Consider the following 23309-nt stretch of genomic DNA (forward strand, 5'->3'; position numbering starts at 1 on the left):
GCTTTGATATAAAATATTCAGATGTTAATTGCGTTTCTCCCTGAAGGAGATATTTGTCACAAAGTTGGTGGTAAAAATACTGAAATTCTTAATTTCTTACATTTATAAATTTAAAATCGTCTTTATAATGTTCATTTTGTTATGATTTTCTCTCATGATACCAGAAATGTCTGAGCAATAATAGTACAAAATATATCAAAAACTCCCGAAGAGCTAACTGTTTGTATAGAAGACACATGACACCAGTAGTATCTGATAAATATTTGATTGTGGAAAATAAATTGAAGGCTCCCAAAGAGCTTATATGCAAATTTGTCATTCATATTATATGATTGTGGTCAAAACATATGTTGTAGTAAATACAAAGTTTACTAATACAACTGGCTATCATATTGAGACTACAAATGATTAGAGGATTGAAAATCTTCACGTTTCCACAATCATAAGGGGTAAATTAATATGTATATGAGAAGTTACCCGCCTTATATCTTCAATTTGTACTACATCATGTATCATAGTAAACCAGATGTTTACTAATGCAAAAGTTTATGCCATAGTAAATTAGAAGTTTACTAAGAGATAACACATGCCATGATAAACTTGAAGTTTTCATTTGCTATTTTTTGAGCTATTTGAGAATTCAAATAAGCATATACTGAAGAACTAGAAGATTCTTCAAGAATTCTCTTGTGTTGCTTGTTCTCATAATAAATTGATTATACCAGCTAAAGTTGGGATTAAGATCCCTAATTCTGAAATATACAAAAGGTGAGTATGGGTCCATTCACCTATCATGTGAACCACTTATAGATGCATATATGAGATGATTACATGTGCGATTATTGTCAACCTGCAGTTTGGCATGTAAAATTGTTTTTCTCAGTTATGAGAATAATTTACAGATTATTAAATCAAGATAGTTCATCTTGATGATGCTGGTTTATATCCAAGCTGGTTTAATATTGAATACCTCCTATTAATGGTTAAACCATTGCTTATGAGAACAAAGCTTCATGTGTTGGTCTAAGATTTTCTAAATTGCATATAGTAGCACTTGTATGCATCAGACCAACAATATATGATAAGTCCTCCCCTCACAATTGGTTTAGGATCAGAAACCAAATATTTTTACTATCTTTTGATGTGTGGTATATGATTAATTTCTCTACCACAATGCACAAAAATATGTTTCCCAAAGAAGATTGGGGATATATGTTAGTTTTTCTAACATTTGGGGGATGTAATAAACTACTGAAAAATATGCTATATGAATCGAACTATCATTAATATAATCCTCACTTAGAAGATAATTCAAGTAAAATGCCAGAAGCATTTGCTGATCCAAAATTAAATATTATATTTCAGCTGCAAATTCTCCTATTAAAATTTAAAGTCCCTAAAGGATAGAGTTTATTGTACGCATAAAGCGTGGTAGACCAATCGGTTCCAAAGGTAACAATCCTTGAAAAATGATAAGAAACTAATGATCAAAATGATCATAATGAGGAGGAAATGAGCTCTAGAAGAGCCCACAACATAACATTTCATGAAACTCCAGAAGAAGTTCAGGTACCTAAAAATAAAGAAAGTGATGAAATCTCAACAAGTTATGTCGCTTGCGAACCGATACAAAATAATCGTCGATGATATATTTGATACAATATAGTGCACAATATTGTAAAAGATTGTGAGGATCGAACCTGTAGTCCAGACACCTAAAGATGTCATGCCATTTAAATGCAAGTCATAACCTATATGACTCATTTGATTAAATCTCTATAAAGATCCCTGAAGGATTTAAAATGCTTGAATCATATAATTCAAAGTCTCAGAAAATGTACTCGATCAAATTATAAAGATTTTTGTATGGTTTAAAACAATCTGGGCGTATGTGTCACACCCCTTTTCTCCCTCTAAGAAATATGTGTGCAAAATGTAACGGATTGTGGGTTAAAGAGCTTTTCCAATTAAAGTGACAAATTTGAAGTAGGGATTATTTTATTTACAGAGTCGCCACTTGGAATTGACTTTTACTGGTGTTCCAAGTCACCTTTTATTCGAATCCCTATTCAAAGGAAGGTTTGACTCTATTATTGTTGGTCTGCGAAAATAAAGTCCGGGTAAGGAATTCTGTTGACCGGGGAGAAGGTGTAAGGCATTCCCTGAGTCCCGTGGTTCTAGCACGGTCGCTTTATTGACTACATTTGGCTTGAATTAAACTTGGATAAACTGTGGTTTATTTGATTTTTATGCTTTTCTTATGTCCGTTTTTATTTATTTTAAAAAAATAAAGAAAAGATTTGAATAATAATCTACAACTTAACTAATGAGAGAAAATTATTGTTATGAGTACTAATTTAAAAGATGAGAGTAATGAGAGAAAATTATCAATTGACATTGCTTAAAACTAGTAAGATGTGGGCTTGTCTTGACATTGAATGAGGCAGCCCACTATTGGGTTGATGGAGTCAAATGGGCTCATGTCCAAGACAAAATCCAAAAGCCCATATGCTTTTGGACTTTAAATCTGCAGATATGGCCTTTTAAAGCTATGTTACAGATTTGGCCATATCTTGCTATTTGCAATCCGTAGCCAACTATTTACAAAAATAAGTTTACAGATTGTCTTTCTAATCTACAACTTAACTACCTTACTAAATAAGTATTTTTAAGATATAAAAAAAGATTATTGGGACTCTAAAATATTATAATAATAATAATAATAATAATAATAATAATAATAATAATAATAATAAAAACTTAGCTTGGTGACAACAAAGGGACAAACATGGCTACAAGGGTTCAAATTTTAATATATATGCTCCTTTCAGACAACCAAATGCCAGTGGAATTATATCTAATGCTTTGCAAAAATAAAAATAATTAAAGATGCTTAACACAATTTAATTAACTAACATATTGTTATAACATTATCAAACATTCAAGAACATATAAAAATGAATTACAATAGAAGGATAAAGCTACTAATATTTCCCAGCGTCATTATCTTTCATTCCAACTCGATTTTATGAGTTTACATGGTCCGAAAATTACCTGGACAGCAGAAAGAAGAACAAATACAGCAGAGTCATCTCTTTCCAAAATCAACAGCAGAACAATTAAATGGGCAGCAACAACAGCAAAAGACAGCGACAACTGGCATATTCAAACCCAAGAAAATAAACTAGAAATACCCAGCAAAACAGTACAATTATGTAACTCCAGAAAAATCTTTCAAGACTATTCTATTCTTCTTAAACAAGTTTTTCACTTAAGAATCAACTCACAAAAGCTGCTAAGGGATATTATAGCTACTGATTTTTTCTCTCTTTTTTGTGTGTAGAGTTCCCTCAGTAAGATGGAGTGTCCTCCTATATATCAAAACAATCAGGTATTTCAAAAAAATTAAAAAATCAATCTTTTTGACAGATTTCTCTACAAAATCTACTCTTAAATTCAAAATGCCAGACTTTCTGGTTCAAATCTTGTCAAGTATTTCAAACAAAATCTGTTCTCCACTATTCAAAGACAGACTTTTATTCAAACACTATCCAAAGGTCTACATTTTCTTACCAAACAATTTGACTTTTGAGTGTTGTACTTAAAAAGTCTTGAAGCAGTAAATAAACAACCAAACAAGTACCATATACTCTTAAGTATTTTTCACTACCTCACTTTTATCAACACAAAACTATTTTACTACTTCAACAAGTGCAAAAAACAGAAAATTTAACATTTCAAACTTTAAAAACTATAATTAATAATAGACAAAAATAAAATCTGAAAAAATAAAAATAAAATAGAAAAAATAGCCACAAAAGAATAGGATTTTTACCATTTTATAATTCAAGTGGCCGAAAAAATAGGTGGTATGCCCAAAGAGGGTGTTCGGGGAGGTCGCCGGAATTTGGCCGGATTTTGGTCGCCGGATTTTCAGGGTAAAATTGGCATCAATAACTAGGTCTTGGGGAGCTCTATCCATTGATGTAGGTATTGTGGTGCGGTAGTGGTTGGAGCTTCAAGAATTTGGGCAAAAAAGTGACAGGAAAGTTTCCTAGATCTAAGATTCAAGGTGTTTGAGGGATTATTTTAGGATTTGGTTTGAAGATATGGAAAGAGGAAGTTGTGGAGATTACGTGGCATTTTGGAGGTGTTTGGAGGTGGTCCGCCGGCGGCAGCGATTTCCGGCAGGCAGTGGTGGGCAGAGCTGGGGCGGCGTAGAGAGAGTGAAGAGAGAAGAAGGAGAAAAGAATTATGGGTGAAAATGAGGACAATTTCAGATTTTTGAGGCTTTAAATACCTAAGCTAAGAGTGAATGAGATCCATTGGATCAAGATGGAATGGATGGGTATGATTTGATCATGTTTCATTTAGTGAAATGACGTAGTTTTGAGGCAAAACTACGTAGTTTCAGACCCTTTCAATGGAAACCCTTTATCTTGCACTCTTGGACACTTTTTCTTTCAAATTTGGCCAAATTTCTTCCTTAATCCTACTTATTAAACTAATTTTACACAAATAAATTAATTAAATAACTTATTCTAATGATCAATTAACTAGATTAATTCACCAACTAAACAGCTAGTTAATTCTTAAAATGCACAAATGAAGAAAGAACTATTTTTTTTAGTATTTTATGATAATAAATATGCAATTAAAATCACAAAAATTGAGAAAAATAATTAAAATAACAAAACACTAATAACTTTAGGAGGTGTTAAATAGTGCAAAAATTAGGTGTTCACAGTATGTTGTATTATCGCCTCAGTGAATATTTGCTGAAAGAAAGTTACATATATAATGTTATTTGTCCATGTATTCAGAATTTGATATACTTGTTGTTTATGTTGATGACATAAATCTTGTTGGAACTATAGAAGAGTTCCAAAAGGCAATTGAATATCTTAAGAAAGAATTTGTGATGAAAGATCTTGGAAAGACAAAACTTTGTCTTGGTCTGCAAATTAAACATTTAGCATACGAGATCTTTATCTATCAATCTGTCTATACAACAAGGGTCTTAAAACGCTTTTACATGGACAAAGCGCACCTATTGAGTACACCAATGGTTGTTCGATCACTTGAAGTGGATAAGAATTTGTTCCGACTTCCAGAAGAGGATGAGGAACTCTTTGGTCCCGAAGTATCCTATCTCAGTGCAATTGGTGCACTAATGTATCGTGCTAATGCTACAATGCCTGACATAGCATTTTCTGTTAATTTACTAGCAAGATATAGTCCTTCTCCTACACGGGTTAAGGATCCGTTCTTACCTCCAGAAGAGAATGATGAACTCCTTGGTCCAGATATACCCAAGTCTCTGCACTGTACTTTTTTTCCCTTGCTCGAATTTTTTCCCACTGGGTTTTTCCTGGTAAGGTTTTTAATGAGGCAGCTTGCAATGTATATTATTAGTGTACTCTTTTTCCTTGACTAGGATTTTTTCCCATAGGGTTTTTCCTAGTAAGGTTTTAACGAGGTACATAATAATGAACATCCAAGGAGGAGTATTTTGAAAATATTTTTGTGGATGTTCATTTATTACTCCGCTGTAGATAATCTTCCTAAAGAAGATTATCCATTTAGTACTCCATTGAAGTTTTCTACAAGCATGCAGCTGATGCAGGCAGGTTGCAAACAACTCAATGAAATGACTTGTAGCAACTTCTTGGTTTTGATGAGATTAATTTAAATCAATCTGAAGTAGTTGTGGATAATATTCTCTACAAATTCAACTTTTGAGAAGATGGTATACAAGATTAGAATGCGGAGACTCGAATATTTAAAACAAGGTTTTCATCAGGGGGAGTAAAATACGCGATGCACTCTTTTTTCCTTACTAAGGTTTTTTCCCATGGGGTTTTCCTTATAAGGTTTTTAATGAGGCACCTAGCAATGCGTATTACTAAATATGTGTACTCTTTTTCCTTCACTAGGATTTTTTCTCACATGATTTTTCCTAGTAAGGTTTTACTGAGGCACATTATCTCTTAATGAACATCCAAGGGGGAGTGTTATAAATATACATTATATTATGGATGTTCATTTAGTACTCCGTTGTAAATAAGCTTCCTGAAGAAGTTTATCCATATGGGACTCTGCCGTAAATATGATTATCTATTTAGTACTCCACTGGAAATAAGCTTCCTGAAGAACCTTATCATTTCGGTACTCCGTTATGGATAAATATTACCCCCGACAGAAGATTATCTATATCTGGTACAGTCGCAGCTTACAAGCAACTTACAAGCAGCTTATACAACAGCTTGCAGTAGCAGCTTACAAGCAGCTTACAAGCAGCTTGCCGTAGCAGCTTACACAACAGCTTGCAATAGCATCTTACACATCAACTTCCTTTCTTCTATAAATAGAGGAGATTTCAATTCATTATGTACATGAATTTGAAGTTGAATAATAAATCTCTCTCTCTCTCTCTATACTTGTCTTTGATTTCTTTACTTTAAAGTCTTTATTTTATAACAGATTTAAAGGTCTATCAAAAATTTTGATTTCTTTATTTTTCAAAAGAGTCTAATTCAAAAATGTATGATCAGAAAATCATTGAGATTCATAGCATGTTTGGCCAAGCTAGAAAAATCAGCTTAATTTGAAAAGTAGTACTTTTTTTCAAAAGTATTTTTTTAAAAGTACTTATAGTGAAAGCAATTTATGTTTGGCTAATTAATTTGAAAAACACTTCTAAACAACAATTATTGTTTGATCAAGCTTTAGAAAAAGTGCTTCTAAATGTATTTTTTTCAAAAGTGTTTGAGGAAAAAGTTACTTTTTTTTTCTCCAAAACTGCTTCTATTTCTCCTCAAAAGTACTTTTTTCTTCTAAAAGCTTGGCCAAACACTTCAACTTAAAAAAAAAATACTTTTCAGCTTGGAGAAACTTGGCCAAACAAGCTATTAAACTCATGATCTTAATAATTGTACTACTGCTTGGGTCTAGTGGCATGAGCTTATCAACAAGCAACACATTCCGCACCCCCAATTTTGTAGGGTATATACTTGGACCTTTACAAAACTTACAGAATAGAAGTATTGACAATCAAATTACACAAGTTCAAATATATGGAGCCTTAACGAAAATCTTACAAACTTGGGGAGCACATGACCAACTTCATAGAAGGTTTTTTCCAAGCAAGTCATAATTGTTTCCTCAAAATTACGTTACTTAACTTTGAGTTGGATTTATAAGGTTAGGGAAATATATAAGCTTATTGTTATTTTCTTAAGGATTTATGTTATATGTATCGATAATGTAGAACATTATCAGTGTAATTTAGAGCATGTTTGGGAATATCCCTACAAGTTTTAGGGTGTCACAACTTATCAACAAGACAGTCATTATCTCCTTTAATTATTTCTTTCTGCAATCTCATTAGATTGGAGCGTGTATAGGATAGTTATTTGATGAATAATATCATATTCCAAATGTATTTCTTCAAAATGAGATACATATTCACAATCCTATTACTTTTGTATTGCTTGAATATATCAATCAGTAATTTTATCTTTTTCATGTGGGGTCCTCGATCATTTCTCTTCTCATGTCTTGTGGGGTGGCGCCTGGATCTATTTCCCCTCTGATACCTACTGTATGGATGATATCGATCTCAGACTGGCCTTGGTTCCTGATTAATGGTTCTCTTACACCTGCCATCGGTTTTGATGGGGTAAACAGATCCGAAGAGGCCCCAAGTTTGCCGTCTTCGACCCTGATCTTCGATTGATATCTGTTATGGACGTCGGTCTAGGTGACCGCTGGGTACTCCACCAAGTTTTGCTTTTGTTGTTAAGAGGCCACATAACTTTGGGGGTTGAGCCCTTGAGTACGGCCCAATCATCCGCAACTGGTGGCAGATCCATCCGTTCCATCTGGAACCTCTACACGAACTCCCCGAGCATGCTATTATCCCTCTATTTGACCTTGAAAAGGTCTGACTTCCTTGTATCGATCTTGATCGCACCGATATGGGCCTTCACGAAAACATCTGCAAGCATAGCGAATGAGTCGATAGAATTTGGAGGCAAGTTGTGATACCATATCATTGCTATCTTGGACAAGGTTTCCCCAATTTTTTCAGCAACACCAACTCGATTTCATCGTCTTCCAAGTCATTCCCTTTAATTGCGCATGCATAAGAGGTTACGCGCTTATTTGGATTCGTGGTCCCATTATACTTGGGAATGTCGGGCATTCGAAACCTCTTTGGAATCGACTTTGGTACCGCGCTCGGAGGGAAAGGCTTCTTAATAAACATTTTAGAGTTTGGTCCCTTCAATATCGGAGTCGCTCCCGAGATCTGATCGACCCTGGAGTTATACATTTCCACCATCTTGTCGCTGACCTCAACCTTCTTCTCGCCTGACTCCGCCCGTTTTTTCAATACTTCAAGCATCTTCATCACCTCGGAAGTTTCCTCAGGCCTGAATTCACCAGGTTCTACGGTAAGTCATTCATCCCTCCGAGTATTTTCCTGAAACTGCTCGGGTTCGACTATGTTAGGGGCATGACTTTGGTTACAACTGCGCTATCACTGCTTGCTGAGCCTGAAATATTTCGAAAATCAATCGCAGGCTCACCCCATCACCTTTACCCTCGGGCGCCTCTCGAGCCGCTGGCCGAGGTCCCCCACGAACGTATGTTTTTCGGAATCAGTCGGTAGATTGATGTTGATGGACATCTGTGAGTTAGCATCAATCGGGTCGGTAGCTGGGACACCATTGGGATCGACAGGAGGCACATCATTGCTAGCATCATGCTTTTATTCTCACCATGATGGCCTGACTCAGCATCAACGTTCAAGTGAGCAGACTGAGAATTTGGCATCCTTAGGCTAACCTAAAATCAAAACATCAAAGAACAAGAAAAAAGTAGAGTATGTTATGGAGATTCGTATCAAATCACCACTATTATCCTTTTCCCCATGGTGACGACAAACTGTTTACCCTAAAAAATAAGTAACAATTAAATTTGTACGCGGTTTAAAGGATATGTAATTTAGTTCAATATGAATGATCTAAGAACATCAGGTAATTAAGTTAAAGATAAAATAAAATATCAAACCTATAGTAATGCGATGATCAAGCCCGATCTTAGGTTGAACGGTGAAATTCATCCTCGATCGGACCTTCGATACAAGCTCGGTCGCGAATAAATAAGAGAACAAATGAAGAACACTTTGAATAATAGCTATAACACAAAATAAACTTTTATTGCTTTGATTTTTGTGTCAATGTGTCAAAATAAAAGAAACTTTTACCTTTATATAGTAGGGGAATTTCAATCTTTGTACAAGTCTAAATAAGGTAAAAAAAAAGAATTTCGTTAAATGTCGATCCACAATTGATCGATTGTTAGGTCATCACTTGTTTTAAAATGAAATTCTGCATTCCAAGGCCTTAAAAACCTCTTTTAGCATCACCTCAATTTGCGTGCGTAGCTCGGGCGTGTAACCGAAAAGCCTATATGTGAAATCTGTAAAAAATGATAAATTTTGACTATAAAATGAGTTAATTTGACTTCGGTCAACGTTTTGGGTAAACGGACACGGACCCATGATTTGACGGTCCTGGAGGGTCCGTAGGAAAATATGGGACTTGGGCCTATGCCCGGAATCGAATTCAGAGGTCCCAAGCCCGAGAAATAAATTTTTAAAAAAATTGTTTTCTGAAATTGTTCATAAGGTTTGGAAATGAATTTGGATTAGAAAGTGTTGGTATCGGGCCGTATTTTGGTTCCGGCGTACGATACATGTCTTATATATAATTTAAGATAACTCTGTGAAGTTTGGTAAGAAACGGAATCCGTTTGACGTGATTCGGACCGTAAATGCAAAGTTTGATGCTTTAGGAAGTTTTAAAATATTTCGTTGATTTTGAGGTTTAATTCATTATTATTGATGTTATTTTGGCAATTTTATCACACGGATAAGTTTGTATGATGTTATTGAGTTAGTACGTATGTTTGGTTTTGAGCCTCGAGGGCTCGGGTGTGTTTCGAAAGGTTTTTGGAACTCAAAATGTTGCAGGTTTCTGCGGTTCAGTGCCCAGGGATTTTACTCTTCGCGTTGGCGTGGTCCTTCTCGCGAACGTGTAAGGCAAATTTCCCAGGTGCCAAATTTCTTCTTCGCGAACGCGAAGCTTGAGACGCGAATGCGAGGCTGAGGGGAGAATACCCTTCGCGAACGCGTCCATGCACTCGTGAACGTGTAAGGTTAAGGCCTGGGGAGGGGTCACCATTTTGTGCATCGCGAACGCAGCCACTGGCCTGCAAATGCGTAGGCTTGAGGAGCCAAAGCTCCACGAATGCGAAGGCCTGTCAGACCTAACTCATCGCGAACGCGATGACCAATTTTGCCCAGTTATTTTAATAGTCCAGAACAGTAGCCATTACGGGATTATTACCAAATGTCATAACTTCTTCTTTACAACTCCAAATTGGGCGATTTTTGAAAGGAGATTTCACCACGAATTCATAGGTATGTAATCTTAGACTCATTTTCTTCAATTTCCATTAACACCCATTAGATTTCTAGGCTTAAATCATGTTCCTAAGCGTAGAAAATTAGGGATTTGGGTAGAGTTAGGGCTTTTTGATTATTTGTGATTTAGACCTCGTTTTGGGATCGAATTTTGGAACTAATTATATATTCAGGCTCGTGGGTAAATGGGTGATCGAGTTTTGGTCCGAACCTCGTATTTTGACCAAGCGGGCCCGGGGTAAATTTTTGACTTTTTGGGAAGAATGATTAGAAAGCTATAATTAAGCATTGGAATTGGATTATTTAGCATTTATTGATGTTATTAAATTGATTATGTCTAGATACAACTGATTTGGAGTTGAATTCGAAAGGAAAGGCGGTGTTTGAGGCTTGAGTTGGCCATGGAAGTTTGAGGTAAGTGTTTGGTCTAACCTTAGATTGAGGGATTAAGAGTTGTGTCTATTTGCTACGTGTTAATTGTGGAGTACGACGTATTGGCATGGTGACAAGTATCTATACATCGGTGTCAAGCATGCCCGTGGGTCTTGTATTATAAATTGTTATGACTCCGTTGTGGTTTATTGTGCCTCACATGTTATTATCATCATTGTTCCCTTGCCGGGATTCTTTTCCGGCGAGGACGATCTATTTCCAGTTGGAGGGATAAAGCTTGGATCTACTCTATTTCTAGGTAACGCTTATTTTCAGCTAATTCTGTTGGATAAAGCTTGGATTTTCTCTATTTTTGGGTACTGCATATTTTGAGCCTTTTTGTTTAGTTATTACAGTTTCTTGCTGGTTTTGTTTATATGTTATATGTATGAAAGTGATATTTTGGTAGGACCTTGTTGTTTGGACATTCATTATTTTGTTCCTATCTCACTAATCTTTAAAGGAGACCGTTAGTTTCTGTGCAACTTGGCTCTTTGGTTTTCGCTTTCAATTAGCAGACGTAACTCGCCGGAATCTTGAGTATCGTCGTCGCCGGACGCTGTGGAGATGGTTCGATTCTCCGACAGTCTCCGTTCAACACTTTCAAATTCGCCTCCTTTTCTTTGTGATTTGTTGCAACAGCTGGCATCACCAGTGGTAGCGGTGACAACCTCCTATTTGTTTAGCTCCGTGGTATTTTGTGTGTATTTCAGGTTAGGGCCGGTGGCTTTGGGCGGCGAGCAAGATGGGCACATGCAAATAGTGAAGAACAACCCAAGTGTCAGCAAGGAACAACAAGAATTGGACGTGAATAAGCTAGGTGGCCGCAACTCCGTCGGGTATACCAAGACAATTCCTAGGTTATACTTACGGGAGTTGGTACCTTCCATTTTCCTATTTCCCTCTATTGTGTTAGTTAAATTGTCATCGTGTTAGTTGTTATTAGTTTATTCACCGTATTAGTGTGCATGTAGTAACATCTTGTAGTCTTCTAGTTTAGTCTGTTGTGTGTGATAGTGATTCCCCTTACCCCGCCAGAGTAGTGGCTGTGGTCTGGGATGGTCGAGTGAGTTCATGTCCTCGGGGGGAGCGAACGGTGGGTCGGGAGGTAGGGCAAGGGCTATGGGGTAGGCTGGGAGGCAAGGTAGGTAAAGGGAACAAGAGTGTTTATCGATTGAGAATTGGATCATGGAACGTAGGTACATTGACAGGTAAGTCTATAGAGTTGACGAAGATCCTCCAGAAAAGGAGAGTCAATATAGCGTGTGTCCAGGAGACAAGGTGGGTTGGGTCGAGTGCGGGGGACGTGGATGGATATAAACTTTGGTACTCAGGAACCCAGAAGGGTAAGAATGGAGTGGGTATTTTGGTGGATATAGAACTTAGAGAGTCTATGGTTGAGGTTAAACGAGTGAATGATAGATTGATGACTATTAAGTTGGTGTTTTTACAGTGCACCCTAAACATCGTTAGCACCTATGCGCCACATGCGGGCCTAGATGAGGAGGTTAAACGATACTTTTGGGAGGGGCTAGATGAGATTATGCGTCAGGTACCACCTACTGAGAAGTTATTCATAGGAGGAGATTTCAATTGTCATATTGGGTCGACCGCAGGTGGGTATGACGAAGTGCATGGAGGAACGGAGTCAGTTTTGGGGAGAGGAACGGAGGAGGAACCTTGTTACTGGACTTCGCTAAGGCTTTTGGGTTGGTAATTGCAAACTCTAGCTTTCCGAAGAGGGATGAGCATTTGGTACGCCTACCACCAGATACATGAAATAGGAGCAGGTGGCACGCCTGCCACGAGATACATGAAAAGGGAGCGTGTGGTACGCTTGCCACAAGATACATGAAAAGGGAGCGAGTGGTACGCCTACCACAAGATACATGAAATGGGAGCGGGTGGTACGCCTACCACAAGATACATGAAATGGGAGTGGGTGGCACGCCTGCCACGAGACACAGAAAATGGGATCGGGTTGCACACCTGCAACAAGATGTGAAAATAAAGTGAAATATGCCTTTGCTTTCCTTATTCTTGTTAGTGGTTAGATTTTGATTCCTTTATAATTCTCTTGATATTATGTTTTACCTGCTATTCCCCAAAGCATGTTCCCTCCTCCCATCTTTACTTGTTTATTTTTGTATTTCTTTCCCTCTGTATATATCTGAACTGCACATGTTTATCTGGAGTCTGGTCCTAGCCTCATCACTACCTCGCCAGGATTAGGCCAGACACTTACCAGCACATGGGGTCGGTTGTGCTGATGATACACTCTGCACTCCATGCAGTTGGGACAGTAGCACTTGGGGAGCCAACCTTCTGTCCATCCAGATATCCCGAGGTAGTCCTGCAGGCGTCCGTGGGCTAGGCGTTCTCTTCTATCCATTTATATGCTCTGTTTTCACTTGCTTCCGAGGCAGACTGTATTTCTTTTTTCAGATATTTGTATGTAGTACTCCTAGACAGTCTGTGAATATTGTGATACCAGATTCCGGATAGAGAAGTATATTGACATTGTAGTACTGATTTTGATCATTTTCAGCTGTTTAAGTCTTCTGCTTATTCTGTTATCGTTAATCTTTAAATTGTTGATTACTTGTTAATTCAAGTTTATAAAAGGATTAAAATGAAAAGAGTTAGAATTTCTATATTTTGTGGCTTGCCTAGCTTCTACGAGTAGGCGCCATCACGACTCCCGATGGTGGGAAATCCGGGTCGTGATAGTGATATCCGACGAGATTCGCTCCGTAATATCCGGTTGAGGACGAATATTACGGTTCCCTACTCGTCGTGCATAACCGTTCTCCGCATTTCCCGTGGTCCATAAACTGTCCTTGGTCTAGGTCCGTTATTTTACCGCGCCCGATCCCAAATACATCGTTTATTCCTCCCAGGTTTCGATACGAGGGGTTCTTGGACCTCCCTTATAATTATGTCGAGCCGTACTTCCCCTTTATTTCCTCATAGAGAAATCGGGGAAAATTCTGTCCCCGATGTTACCGTACGCAAAGAGCAAACAAATCTCTGTATTAGTCTCTCATTCCCTGCCATCAAATTGGCCTTCTTTTAATTGGCGCTCTCTTTCATATAAGTATACTTCCATTCAATTCTCCCATTTGTTCACTGCGACGTCCTGTTTGACAGATCTTCGCACTTTAGCGTATGAAGGGGGCTTCAGGTGGCTGAGATTAATCACACGGTAGTCGGTTGTTTTAATTTGCCTTTACGTGGTCCTAATTCTAAGATATCTCAGAAGGCACCGTGTAACCATAAGTATGCCCTTAAATAAAAATACTACAGAGTGATTCGTTAAGAAGAATAAACATAGTAAAGTGATTAGTTAAGACTTAAGACAAAGAATCGACTACAAAGAATTTTTACAAAGCTTTTGTCATTTCATAACTCTGACATCCATAATTATGATTTTAATTTTATCTAAGTACAAGCGCTAAGAGAGACATCGATGAGACAACATTTCTTGAACCACCAATTCAGCAACTCCTACATTTGGTACTGTACTACTAACTCTTTAAAAAGAAAAATTAACACGAGGATATAAACATATACTAGCATATTATGACTTATGAGACAATAAGGAGAAAACACCTTAATTTGGGTTCAAATGCGACAGCGGCCATACTGTAGTGTAGTTTCATAAAATAATCTGCTAATAGTAGTACTATTATTGGACCGAACAAGTGCGAATGTGGCTGTAGTTTAGTGGTGAGAATTCCACGTTGTGGCCGTGGAGACCTGGGCTCGAATCCCAGCAGCCACAAAGTAACCTTTTTCGCTCTCCACCATTTAATTTTGGGCTTTTTTAATCTTCATTTTGGGTTTCATGCTACATTAGTTAGGCCCACCATTTTGGGCCTCTCGATCAAATATCCAATTTCATTATTCTTTACGTTGTCTTTTATTCGGGGTATTTGCATCTATATTCGCTTTTTGGATCACATTTTAACTTGTGCCTGCTTTGCAAAAAAAATTTGCAAGTTTACCCACTTTTTTCACGTAACTTCAGCATACGGGGCTGAAGTAGCAAAGACAATCACGCAAAACTTCAACATTCTAGTAGACAGGACTGAAGTAGCAAGTGTGCTAAACCAAGTGTGCTGAAGTTTTTGTTTGTAATTGCTGAACTTAAGCATAGTAGCTGAAGTTTTGTTCTCTATTTGCTGAAGTTTTTGTTTGTAATTGCCGAAGTTTTTGTTTTTGTAACTGGCGAAAGTTTTGTTTTGTAACTGGCGAACTTGAGCTCTAGAGCTAAAGTTTTTGTTTTTGTAACTGGTGAACTTCAACTCTAGAGCTGAAGTTTTTGTTTTATAACTACCGAACTTCAGCTCTAGAGCTGAAGTTTTTGTTTTTTAACTGTCGAACTTCAGCTCTAGAGCTTAAATTTTTCTTTGTAACTGACGACCTTCAGCCTTCTTAGAGTTGAAGTTTTAACTGACTTTCCATATGATTCGATGTCAATTTGGTTTGATTGGATTGCCTCCTTCAAATGGTGTCCGACCACAAATCCCCTAGGCATACTAAATGTGTATTGTTCAGATACAGAGGAATGCTGTTGGGTGCAATGGTTCTTCCATTTCTGATCATCATTCTCACTGTAGAAGCAACATAAATTTAGAAATATAAAGATAACAACAAATCTTTTCAAGAACAATGAACAAAAAACACAAGTAAAAGAACCTATACAAATACATGTATAAACGTTTGGCTCTATAGGAGGAGAAAGGGGGCTGAAATTGTTTAAAAAGTGGATACAAATTAAAACTTTTAAAAAAAATGGGTATAGGTTAAATGGGGGCGACCAAATAGGGCGCCCCGTGCAATTTTTACCTTTTACTCAGTGTTGCATCCTTCTAATTGACGAGACAAGAGGCGGCGTCAACGAGAGGCTAGAGATTTGGAGACATGCTCTTGAGTCTAAAGGTTTCAAGTTGAGTAGGACGAAGACGGAATACCTCGAGTGCAAATTTGGAGTTGAGCCGACGGAAGCGGGAGTTGAAGTGAGGCTTGACTCTCAAGTCATTCCCAAGAAAGGTAGTTTCAAGTACCTTGGATCGGTTATTCAGGGGATCGGGGAGATTGACGAGGATGTCACACACCGTATAGGGGTGGGGTGGATGAAGTGGAGGTTAGCGTCGGGAGTCTTGTGTGACAAGAAAGTGCCACCGTTACTAAAAGGTAAGTTTTATAGAGCAGTGGTTAGGCCTGCCATGTTGTATGGAACTGAATGTTGGCCGGTAAAGAACTCACACACCCAGAAGATGAAAGTAGCAGAGATGAGGATGTTGAGGTGGATGTGCGGGCATACAAGGATGGATAAGATTAGGAATGCAGATATTCGAGAGAAGGTGGGTGTGGCCCCCATGGAGGACAAGATGCGGGAAGTAAGACTCAGATGGTTCGGGCACATTCAGAGGAGGAGCACTGATGCACCGGTGAGGAGGTGTGAGCGACTGGCTGTAGTGGGCACGCGGAGAGGTAGAGGAAGACCTAAGAAGTATTGGGGAGAGGTGATCAGACAGGACATGGCGCGACTTAGGATTACTGAGGACATAGCCCGTGATAGGGAATTATGGAGGTCGAGCATTAAGGTTGTAGGTTAGGGGAGAGTGTGAATATTTCTACAACACAATAGAGGGAGACTATCTAGTTAGGAGTTAGACTAGGAATGTCATTGGTCGTCTATTGATGCAGGGCTGTACCTTCTAGTTGTACTATACCAGCCATCTATTTCGTATTTCGTATTTCGTATCCTGTATTTCATATTTCATATCTCTTATATATTGTTGTTATTTTTATTACGCATTTTTATGGTACTAATATATCATCTCCTATTGTTTTTTTGAGCCGAGGGTCTCCTGGAAATAGCCTCTCTACCCTTCGGGGTAGGGGTAAGGTCTGCGTACATATTACCCTCCCCAGACCCCACTTGTGGGATTATACTGGGTCGTTGTTGTTGTTGTTGTACTCGGTGCTGCATCCAAAAGAAGGCATCATTTTCTCGTTAAAGTTGATATTCCATCCGTTTTAAAAAAGAAAAATTGGCATCCTATAACAACACATAACAAAAATTGACAATTTTTTAGCCTTATATTAGATTTGGCAAAGATAGCCCCAAACAATTGGCATTATATAGCCAAATCTAAAAAAACTACTCTCTTTTATATTCTCTCCCAAAAAAACTACACGCTTATTTTGGCTTTCCTCCCCTTTCTCTCCTTGTATTTCTTTTTCTATCTCAAAGAGGAGGGGAGAGAATTTTGGATTTTTTTAATTTTTCCTTTTATCCACACCAATTGCATCGTCAAATCAGCATCCACAACCACCGATGCCTTGCCGACGTCGTCCAATTAATTTCCGCCGCAACCAAAGAAGATCAACCTACAAGATGTGAACTCTACGAGATTCATAGGTTTTTGAGGAAATTTCGGATACTTCTCAAACTTAAGAGAAATACATGAGGGCAATTAATCATGTTATTGAAATGGACGGTGATTCATTCAGCATAGATGCACACCTAAACGAGGCTATATACAAAATTTGAGCAAGATTAGCAAAAACTAAAAGAGAAAAAATATATTTCAATTTTGTTTTTCTCTCTCTTCCTCTTTTTTGGTTGGATTGAATGAGTGGATCTGATTGAAATTGGTTGAAAATACCTAAACGAGGCTATATACAAATTTTGAGCAATATTAGAAGTGATTTAGACTGGTTTCAAGCAAAAAATCAGACCTAAAAATCTAACTACGACATGTGTATATCATGTTGTATATCGTGTATATCAGTGTATATCACACGCAAGTTTTTATGGACGTCTGTGTATATCACTTTATATATCATGTATACAATATAATTTATTTATGGACGCCCATGTATATCACATTGTATATCGTATATATAATACAAAGTTTCATGAATATACACATACTATACATGAGATATTACTAATGTACATAGAGATGTACACGGGTTACAATAGGGGATACACACGTGGAGTCATCTTGAACTTGAGTTTTCAATCTTAAATGTGTAATACAAATAACGAAAATAAAATTTTAATAATTTTTTTGATATACGCATTATTATTATGTTATACACTGTGATATACAAATAATATAATTATTAATTATTGATCAAAAAGGGAAAATTGATTTTTGATATAGCATGTTTAAGCAAGTTCTAAGATATAAAAATAATAAATATAACTTTGGGAGTAAATAATATTTTGGTATATAAAAAAAATAATTTTTGATATACACAAAGAAGAAAAATAAAATTATGATCTATTTTGGTATACACATGTCTGATGTTCTAGACATTGTGATATACAAATAATATAATATTTTTATTGTGATATACATTGATATAAAGGCATCAATAACTATATATATAATTTTATATTATTGATATACAAAGAATAATATTATTTATACACAAAGAATAAAAATAAAATTTTAATATACATGTTGATATAGACAAAGAAGAAAAAAAGAGTTGTAATATACATATTATTATTCTGATATACGTTTATTGGCTATTTGATGCCAATATCTATAACTGGGGTTATTTTCTACCAATTATATGAGTATGTTGTTATACCATGCCAAAACCCCCTATTTTTTAGTCAGTTTCAAAAAGAATGATTCATTATTAAATTTTTAAGGAATGTAACTTTAAACTTATATTTTTGCCCTTAACGATATAATTTATAGCCACTGATATTAGGCTATATAGATGATATTTACACCTTAATATTACCATGCTTTATTGTTGTTTTACAGGTAAATTGATAACAAAATGATCTAAATGGTGTTCTTTTGCTTCGCAGGGAATATTCTAAGTGAGGAAGCACTACAGAGTGTTTTGGAGGCAATAATGTGAAGAAAACGCCCAATCAAGAAGACCCGAGCACAAAGAAGCAAAAAATGGACTGAGTGAATTCCACCACGACCGCGGTGGAACTGCGGCAGACCAAGTGTTCGAGGCAGAATGTTCAGCGTTCACCGCGGTCGAACCGTGGTCTTGCCGCGACCGCGGTGAACTGTTCACGTGCCAGAAATTTGAGGACCAAAGTGTAATTCGGGGAAAACTTGTTCCAAACCCTTATAAACTTAAGAAGTTTGCCCAAGACATGGGGAAGCTTGTTTTTAGACAACTTTGGAGGCAAGAACAAGTGGAAGAAGATCAACCAAATATTAGAGTTTTTCTATCTCCTTTTATTTTCGTGCAATTACTCATTATGAATAATTTAGTAGTTTTATCATGAGTAGCTAATTTCCTAGTCTAGGATTTTGATGGAACCTATTGAAGGACGAACTTCTTGTTATGTTAATATAGTTTGCCCGGTTTAATCTCTATTTGTTCAACTATGTGCTTGTTGTAGTTAATTGACAGGATCCTCAATTGGCTGTGCCTATTTAGTGGGCATAGCTTAGGAGAGAGTGTATATTTAGGCAATTGTTGAACAACACCACTCCCAAAGCATATGAGGGATCAATAACTGAGGGTTTAAAGGCGGGATTAGGGATAAGGAAGCCTTGGGTGTAATCTAAAGTGAACTGTAATAAATAAAGCCAGCTAGCATAACTCGGGAGAGTGCATTTAGTAAATTATCGTGATTACTCGGGAGAAATTTACGGTAATAAGAGTGCTCATGATTGATAGAGACGATTATTGGGTAAATCTATATGAAACATAACCGGAAGGGATTCCATCAACAGAGGAAATCATAACCTTGGAACCTTCTCTTAATTGGTTACAACTCAATCATAGTTAGTTTTCAGTTGCTTATTTGCATTCATTCGTAGTTAGTAGAAATACCCTCAACTGTTATTTACAACGTTTGGGAGGTTGATTCCGTGGAATTTAGTAAGTCTAACGAGAGTAATTGATAGGTTAATTCCTTGTGGGTTCGCTCTGGGCTAATTACTCAGATTATATTTGCAACGTCCGCGTGTCCTTTTTATAAGGCATAGTTGGGCGTGATCAAATTTTGGTGTCGTTGCCGGGGAATTAACGGTGTTATCAAATACAATTGAAAGAAGTACAAAAATTCTTAGTGTAGTCAGTTTTCTCTATACCCAATCTTTACATTGAAATTTTAACGTTTGTTGACTTGGTTGTATAGGTGCATGCCTAGAAACTCATCGAGAACTGGTGAAGTATTTGAAGCATTATCAGATCCCGAGAGAGTTTTCAAGGCCTTGAATCGGGCCAACCGGAAAATCTGTCACAACCCACAGCTGAAAATCTGGCCACAGCGATTTTAGTCCCGCAGATATAGGCTGAATCATTCCAAATCACGGACAACATGCTGTACTTGTTGCAAAACAAGGGACTATTTTCGGGGACACAAGTCGAAGATCCTCAACAACACTTGAAGAATTTCCCGTCAATCTGCAAAACCCAAAGGCAATCCAACGTAACTCCGGAAGCAATCAAGCTGTTATTGTTTCCATTCTCAGTGATAGGAGCTGCCCAGTCCTGGCTAAACTCACTCCCCATTAATTTGATAACAACTTGGGAAGAGTTAGTCAAGCAATTCGTTAACAAGTTCCACCCACCCAACAAGACTGCTCAACAAATTGATGAAATTTTGAGTTTCAAACAGAGACCAATGGAGACACTGCATCAAACATGCGAATGATTCAAAGGGATGCTAGTTATACGTCCGCACCATGGTATTCCAGATCTAATGTTGGGACAATGATTTTACATGGGATTGTTAGATAGCGTGAAGAACATTGTTGATGCTTCAACTGGTGGAGCATTTTTGAGCAAAACATGGAGAGAAGGCCAGAGTCTTCTTGACAAGATGGCACAGAATTCGGGATGGACAACCAGGAATACACCGATCACTCTAGTGGTTCACTCAGTGCCCTTAGATCTATCCAACTCTATGGCTAAAAATATGGCCACCTTATTGACATAGATGAGTATCCTCACCAAAAAAGTGGAAGAGTCGGGCAGAAGCAGCAGGTACACATCATAAATACTACTAATGAGGGCTTGTGCACATCTTGCATTAGTCAGCCAATTGGTAACCAGTGGAATGCAGAACGTGATCTTCATCACAACCCTGAAGACATGAACTATGTGTCTAATTATGGAGGCCAGAGATAGGGTGGTCAGAATTGGGGCCAGTCCAGCCATAGTTCAACAATGGGAACATGGGAGGCATGAGACACTCTAACAATATGGCACCTTACCCAAGGCCACAGGGATATAACAATCAAAATCAGCAGCATGGGTATCACCTTCCTCAGCAGCAGCATGGTGGACGGCAGGAAGATAGGTTTGCTAGACTTGAGGCAATGATGTAGCAGGTTATTGGGTCTAATGCAAAAATTAGTGAAAGAGTAGATACTCATGATTCAACTATCAAGAATATTGAAGTGTAGATGGGCCAAATTTCTTATGTCTCTAAATAATCGTCCTCATGGGATATTACCTGCAGACACTCAAATAAACCCAAAAGATCAAGGCTCGAAGCAGCTGATGGCAGTGAGTCTACGGAATGGCAAAGATTTAGACGTGGAGCAAGAGAGGGCTTGAGAAAGCAAACAAGCTGAGACACTCATACCAGTGCCCATGGAGCTAGATGAGTCAATGAGACTGACAGAGGTGACAGTCCACCCTGCCCAGGAAGAACATAATATTCAGATTGAGACTGAGAAAGAAGCTGAGATAACCCAAGAACAAGTAGTTGAGGTGGCAGCTGATAAAGAGCAATCCCAAATCATTGGGAAGAAAAGACCTCCCGCACCATCCCTCAGAGGTTGGCCAAGTACCAAAAAGAGGAGCAATACAAGAAATTCTTGGAGATGCTGAAACAAATCCAAGTAAATATCCTATTGATAGATGCTTTGAAAGAGATGCTTGGGTATGCAAAAATAATGAATGACTTGATGTACCGAAAATTCGATTTTCAAGACCTGGCCACAATGACTCTTACTCAGACCTGCAGTGCGGTGGTGACTAGACCAATTGCTGAGAAGCTGTCTGATTCAGGGAGTTTCATAATTCTTTGCACCATTGGTAATTTTGCTTTTGCTAAGGCACTTTGTGATCTAGGATCTAGCATAAATCTTATGACCCTGGCGATTTATAAGAGGCTAGGGATTGGAAGAGCTAGACCCACTTCTATGTTATTACAGCTGGCTGATAGGACTATGAAAAGACCCTCTAGTATCCTGGATGATGTGTTGATTCTGGTAAGGAAATTTGTGTTCCCTACAGATTCTATGATCTTAGACTGCAAGGTGGATGAAGAATTCCCATAATCTTGGGAAGGCCGTTCTTAGCCACTAGGAGAGCTCTCATTGATTGTGAAACTGGGGAGCTCAATATGAGATTGAACGATGAAGAAATAACATTCAATGTACAAAAATATATGAGACGACCAAGTGAATTCGCCAATTGCTCTCTTATTGATACCGTGGATGTAATTGTAAAAACTGATGATGAGATGCTGACTATTGAGGACCCTCTTGTTGTATGTCTGATGAATTTAGATGAGGTGAATGGAGAAGAACTGGCAAATGGGTGTTGGCATTAGAGGGCAGAGGGTTCTGGTATAGAACTCTTGAATTTGAGCCCTTGCACTTAGAAAATAGAGAAACTCCTCCAGCCAAGCCATCCATCGAAGAACCACCAAAGCTGGAATTGAAGCCACTGCCCGCCCATCTCAGGTATGAGTTCCTTGGATCTGACTCCACATTACCTGTTATTATCTCATCTAGTTTGTTAGATGTACATGCATAACAACTTTTGCAAGTACTTAAAGAGTGTAAGACTGTCATTAGGTGGACCATGACAGACATTAAAATTCTGCTAGAAGCAACCTTTTGAACTCATGTGTGACGCTAGTGCTGGAAGAGGGACACAAACCATCTAGGGAACACCAAAGAAGGCTGAACCCAAACATGAAGGAAACGGTGAAGAAAGAAGTGATAAAGTGGTTAGAGGCGGGAATCATTTTCCCAATCTCTGACAGCAGCTGGGTTAGCCCAGTGCAATGTGTGCCTAAGAAGGGTGGCATAACGGTGATCAAAAACGATAACAATGAACTAATTTCAACAAGAACCGTTACGGGCTGGAGAATTTGCATGGACTACAGAAAGTTAAATTTGGCCACCCAGAAAGACCACTTTCCACTTCCCTTCATTGATCAGATGTTAGATAGATTGGCAGAGAGGTTACACTTCTGTTTTCTGGATGGGTACTCAGGGTACAATCAGATCTCCATTGCACCGCAGGACAGAGAGAAGACCTCCTTCACTTGCCCATATGGCATTTTATGCCTTTCGGAGGATGCCCTTCGGCCTATGCAATGCACCCACCACATTACAAAGGTGCATGATGG

General features: G+C 37.9%; 1 protein-coding gene, 1 long non-coding RNA gene and 1 other non-coding gene across 3 annotated transcripts; 2 read left to right on the plus strand and 1 right to left on the minus strand.

The window, feature by feature from the left end:
• Positions 1-2801: 2801 nt before the first annotated feature.
• Positions 2802-4144, minus strand: LOC138886445 (uncharacterized). The gene is made up of 2 exons (XR_011405174.1): positions 3836-4144; positions 2802-3054 (listed from the first exon to the last, which is right to left on the minus strand). It is a non-coding gene; the product is annotated as an uncharacterized lncRNA (long non-coding RNA).
• Positions 4145-14636: 10492 nt separating this feature from the next.
• On the plus strand, positions 14637-14708 carry TRNAH-GUG (transfer RNA histidin (anticodon GUG)). Its single transcript has one exon. It is a non-coding gene; the product is annotated as a tRNA-His (tRNA).
• A 6827-nt stretch (positions 14709-21535) lies between these two features.
• Positions 21536-22227, plus strand: LOC138886171 (uncharacterized). The gene is made up of 2 exons (XM_070167208.1): positions 21536-21722; positions 21806-22227. The coding sequence occupies exons 1-2, from the start codon at positions 21536-21538 to the stop codon at positions 22225-22227; spliced, it is 609 nt and encodes a 202-aa protein (XP_070023309.1).
• The last annotated feature ends 1082 nt before the right edge of the window (positions 22228-23309 follow it).

Source organism: Nicotiana sylvestris, chromosome 2 (assembly GCF_000393655.2).
Source record: "Nicotiana sylvestris chromosome 2, ASM39365v2, whole genome shotgun sequence".
Classification (NCBI taxonomy): Eukaryota; Viridiplantae; Streptophyta; class Magnoliopsida; order Solanales; family Solanaceae; genus Nicotiana; species Nicotiana sylvestris.

Bases quoted from the DNA above. Each gene is read 5' to 3' on its own strand.
- LOC138886171 (XM_070167208.1), top strand. From the start codon at position 21,536: ATGGAGCTAGATGAGTCAATGAGACTGACAGAGGTGACAGTCCACCCT. The intron at 21,723-21,805 runs GTTGGCCAAGTA...TCCTATTGATAG, and splicing joins TCCCGCACCATCCCTCAGAG to ATGCTTTGAAAGAGATGCTT.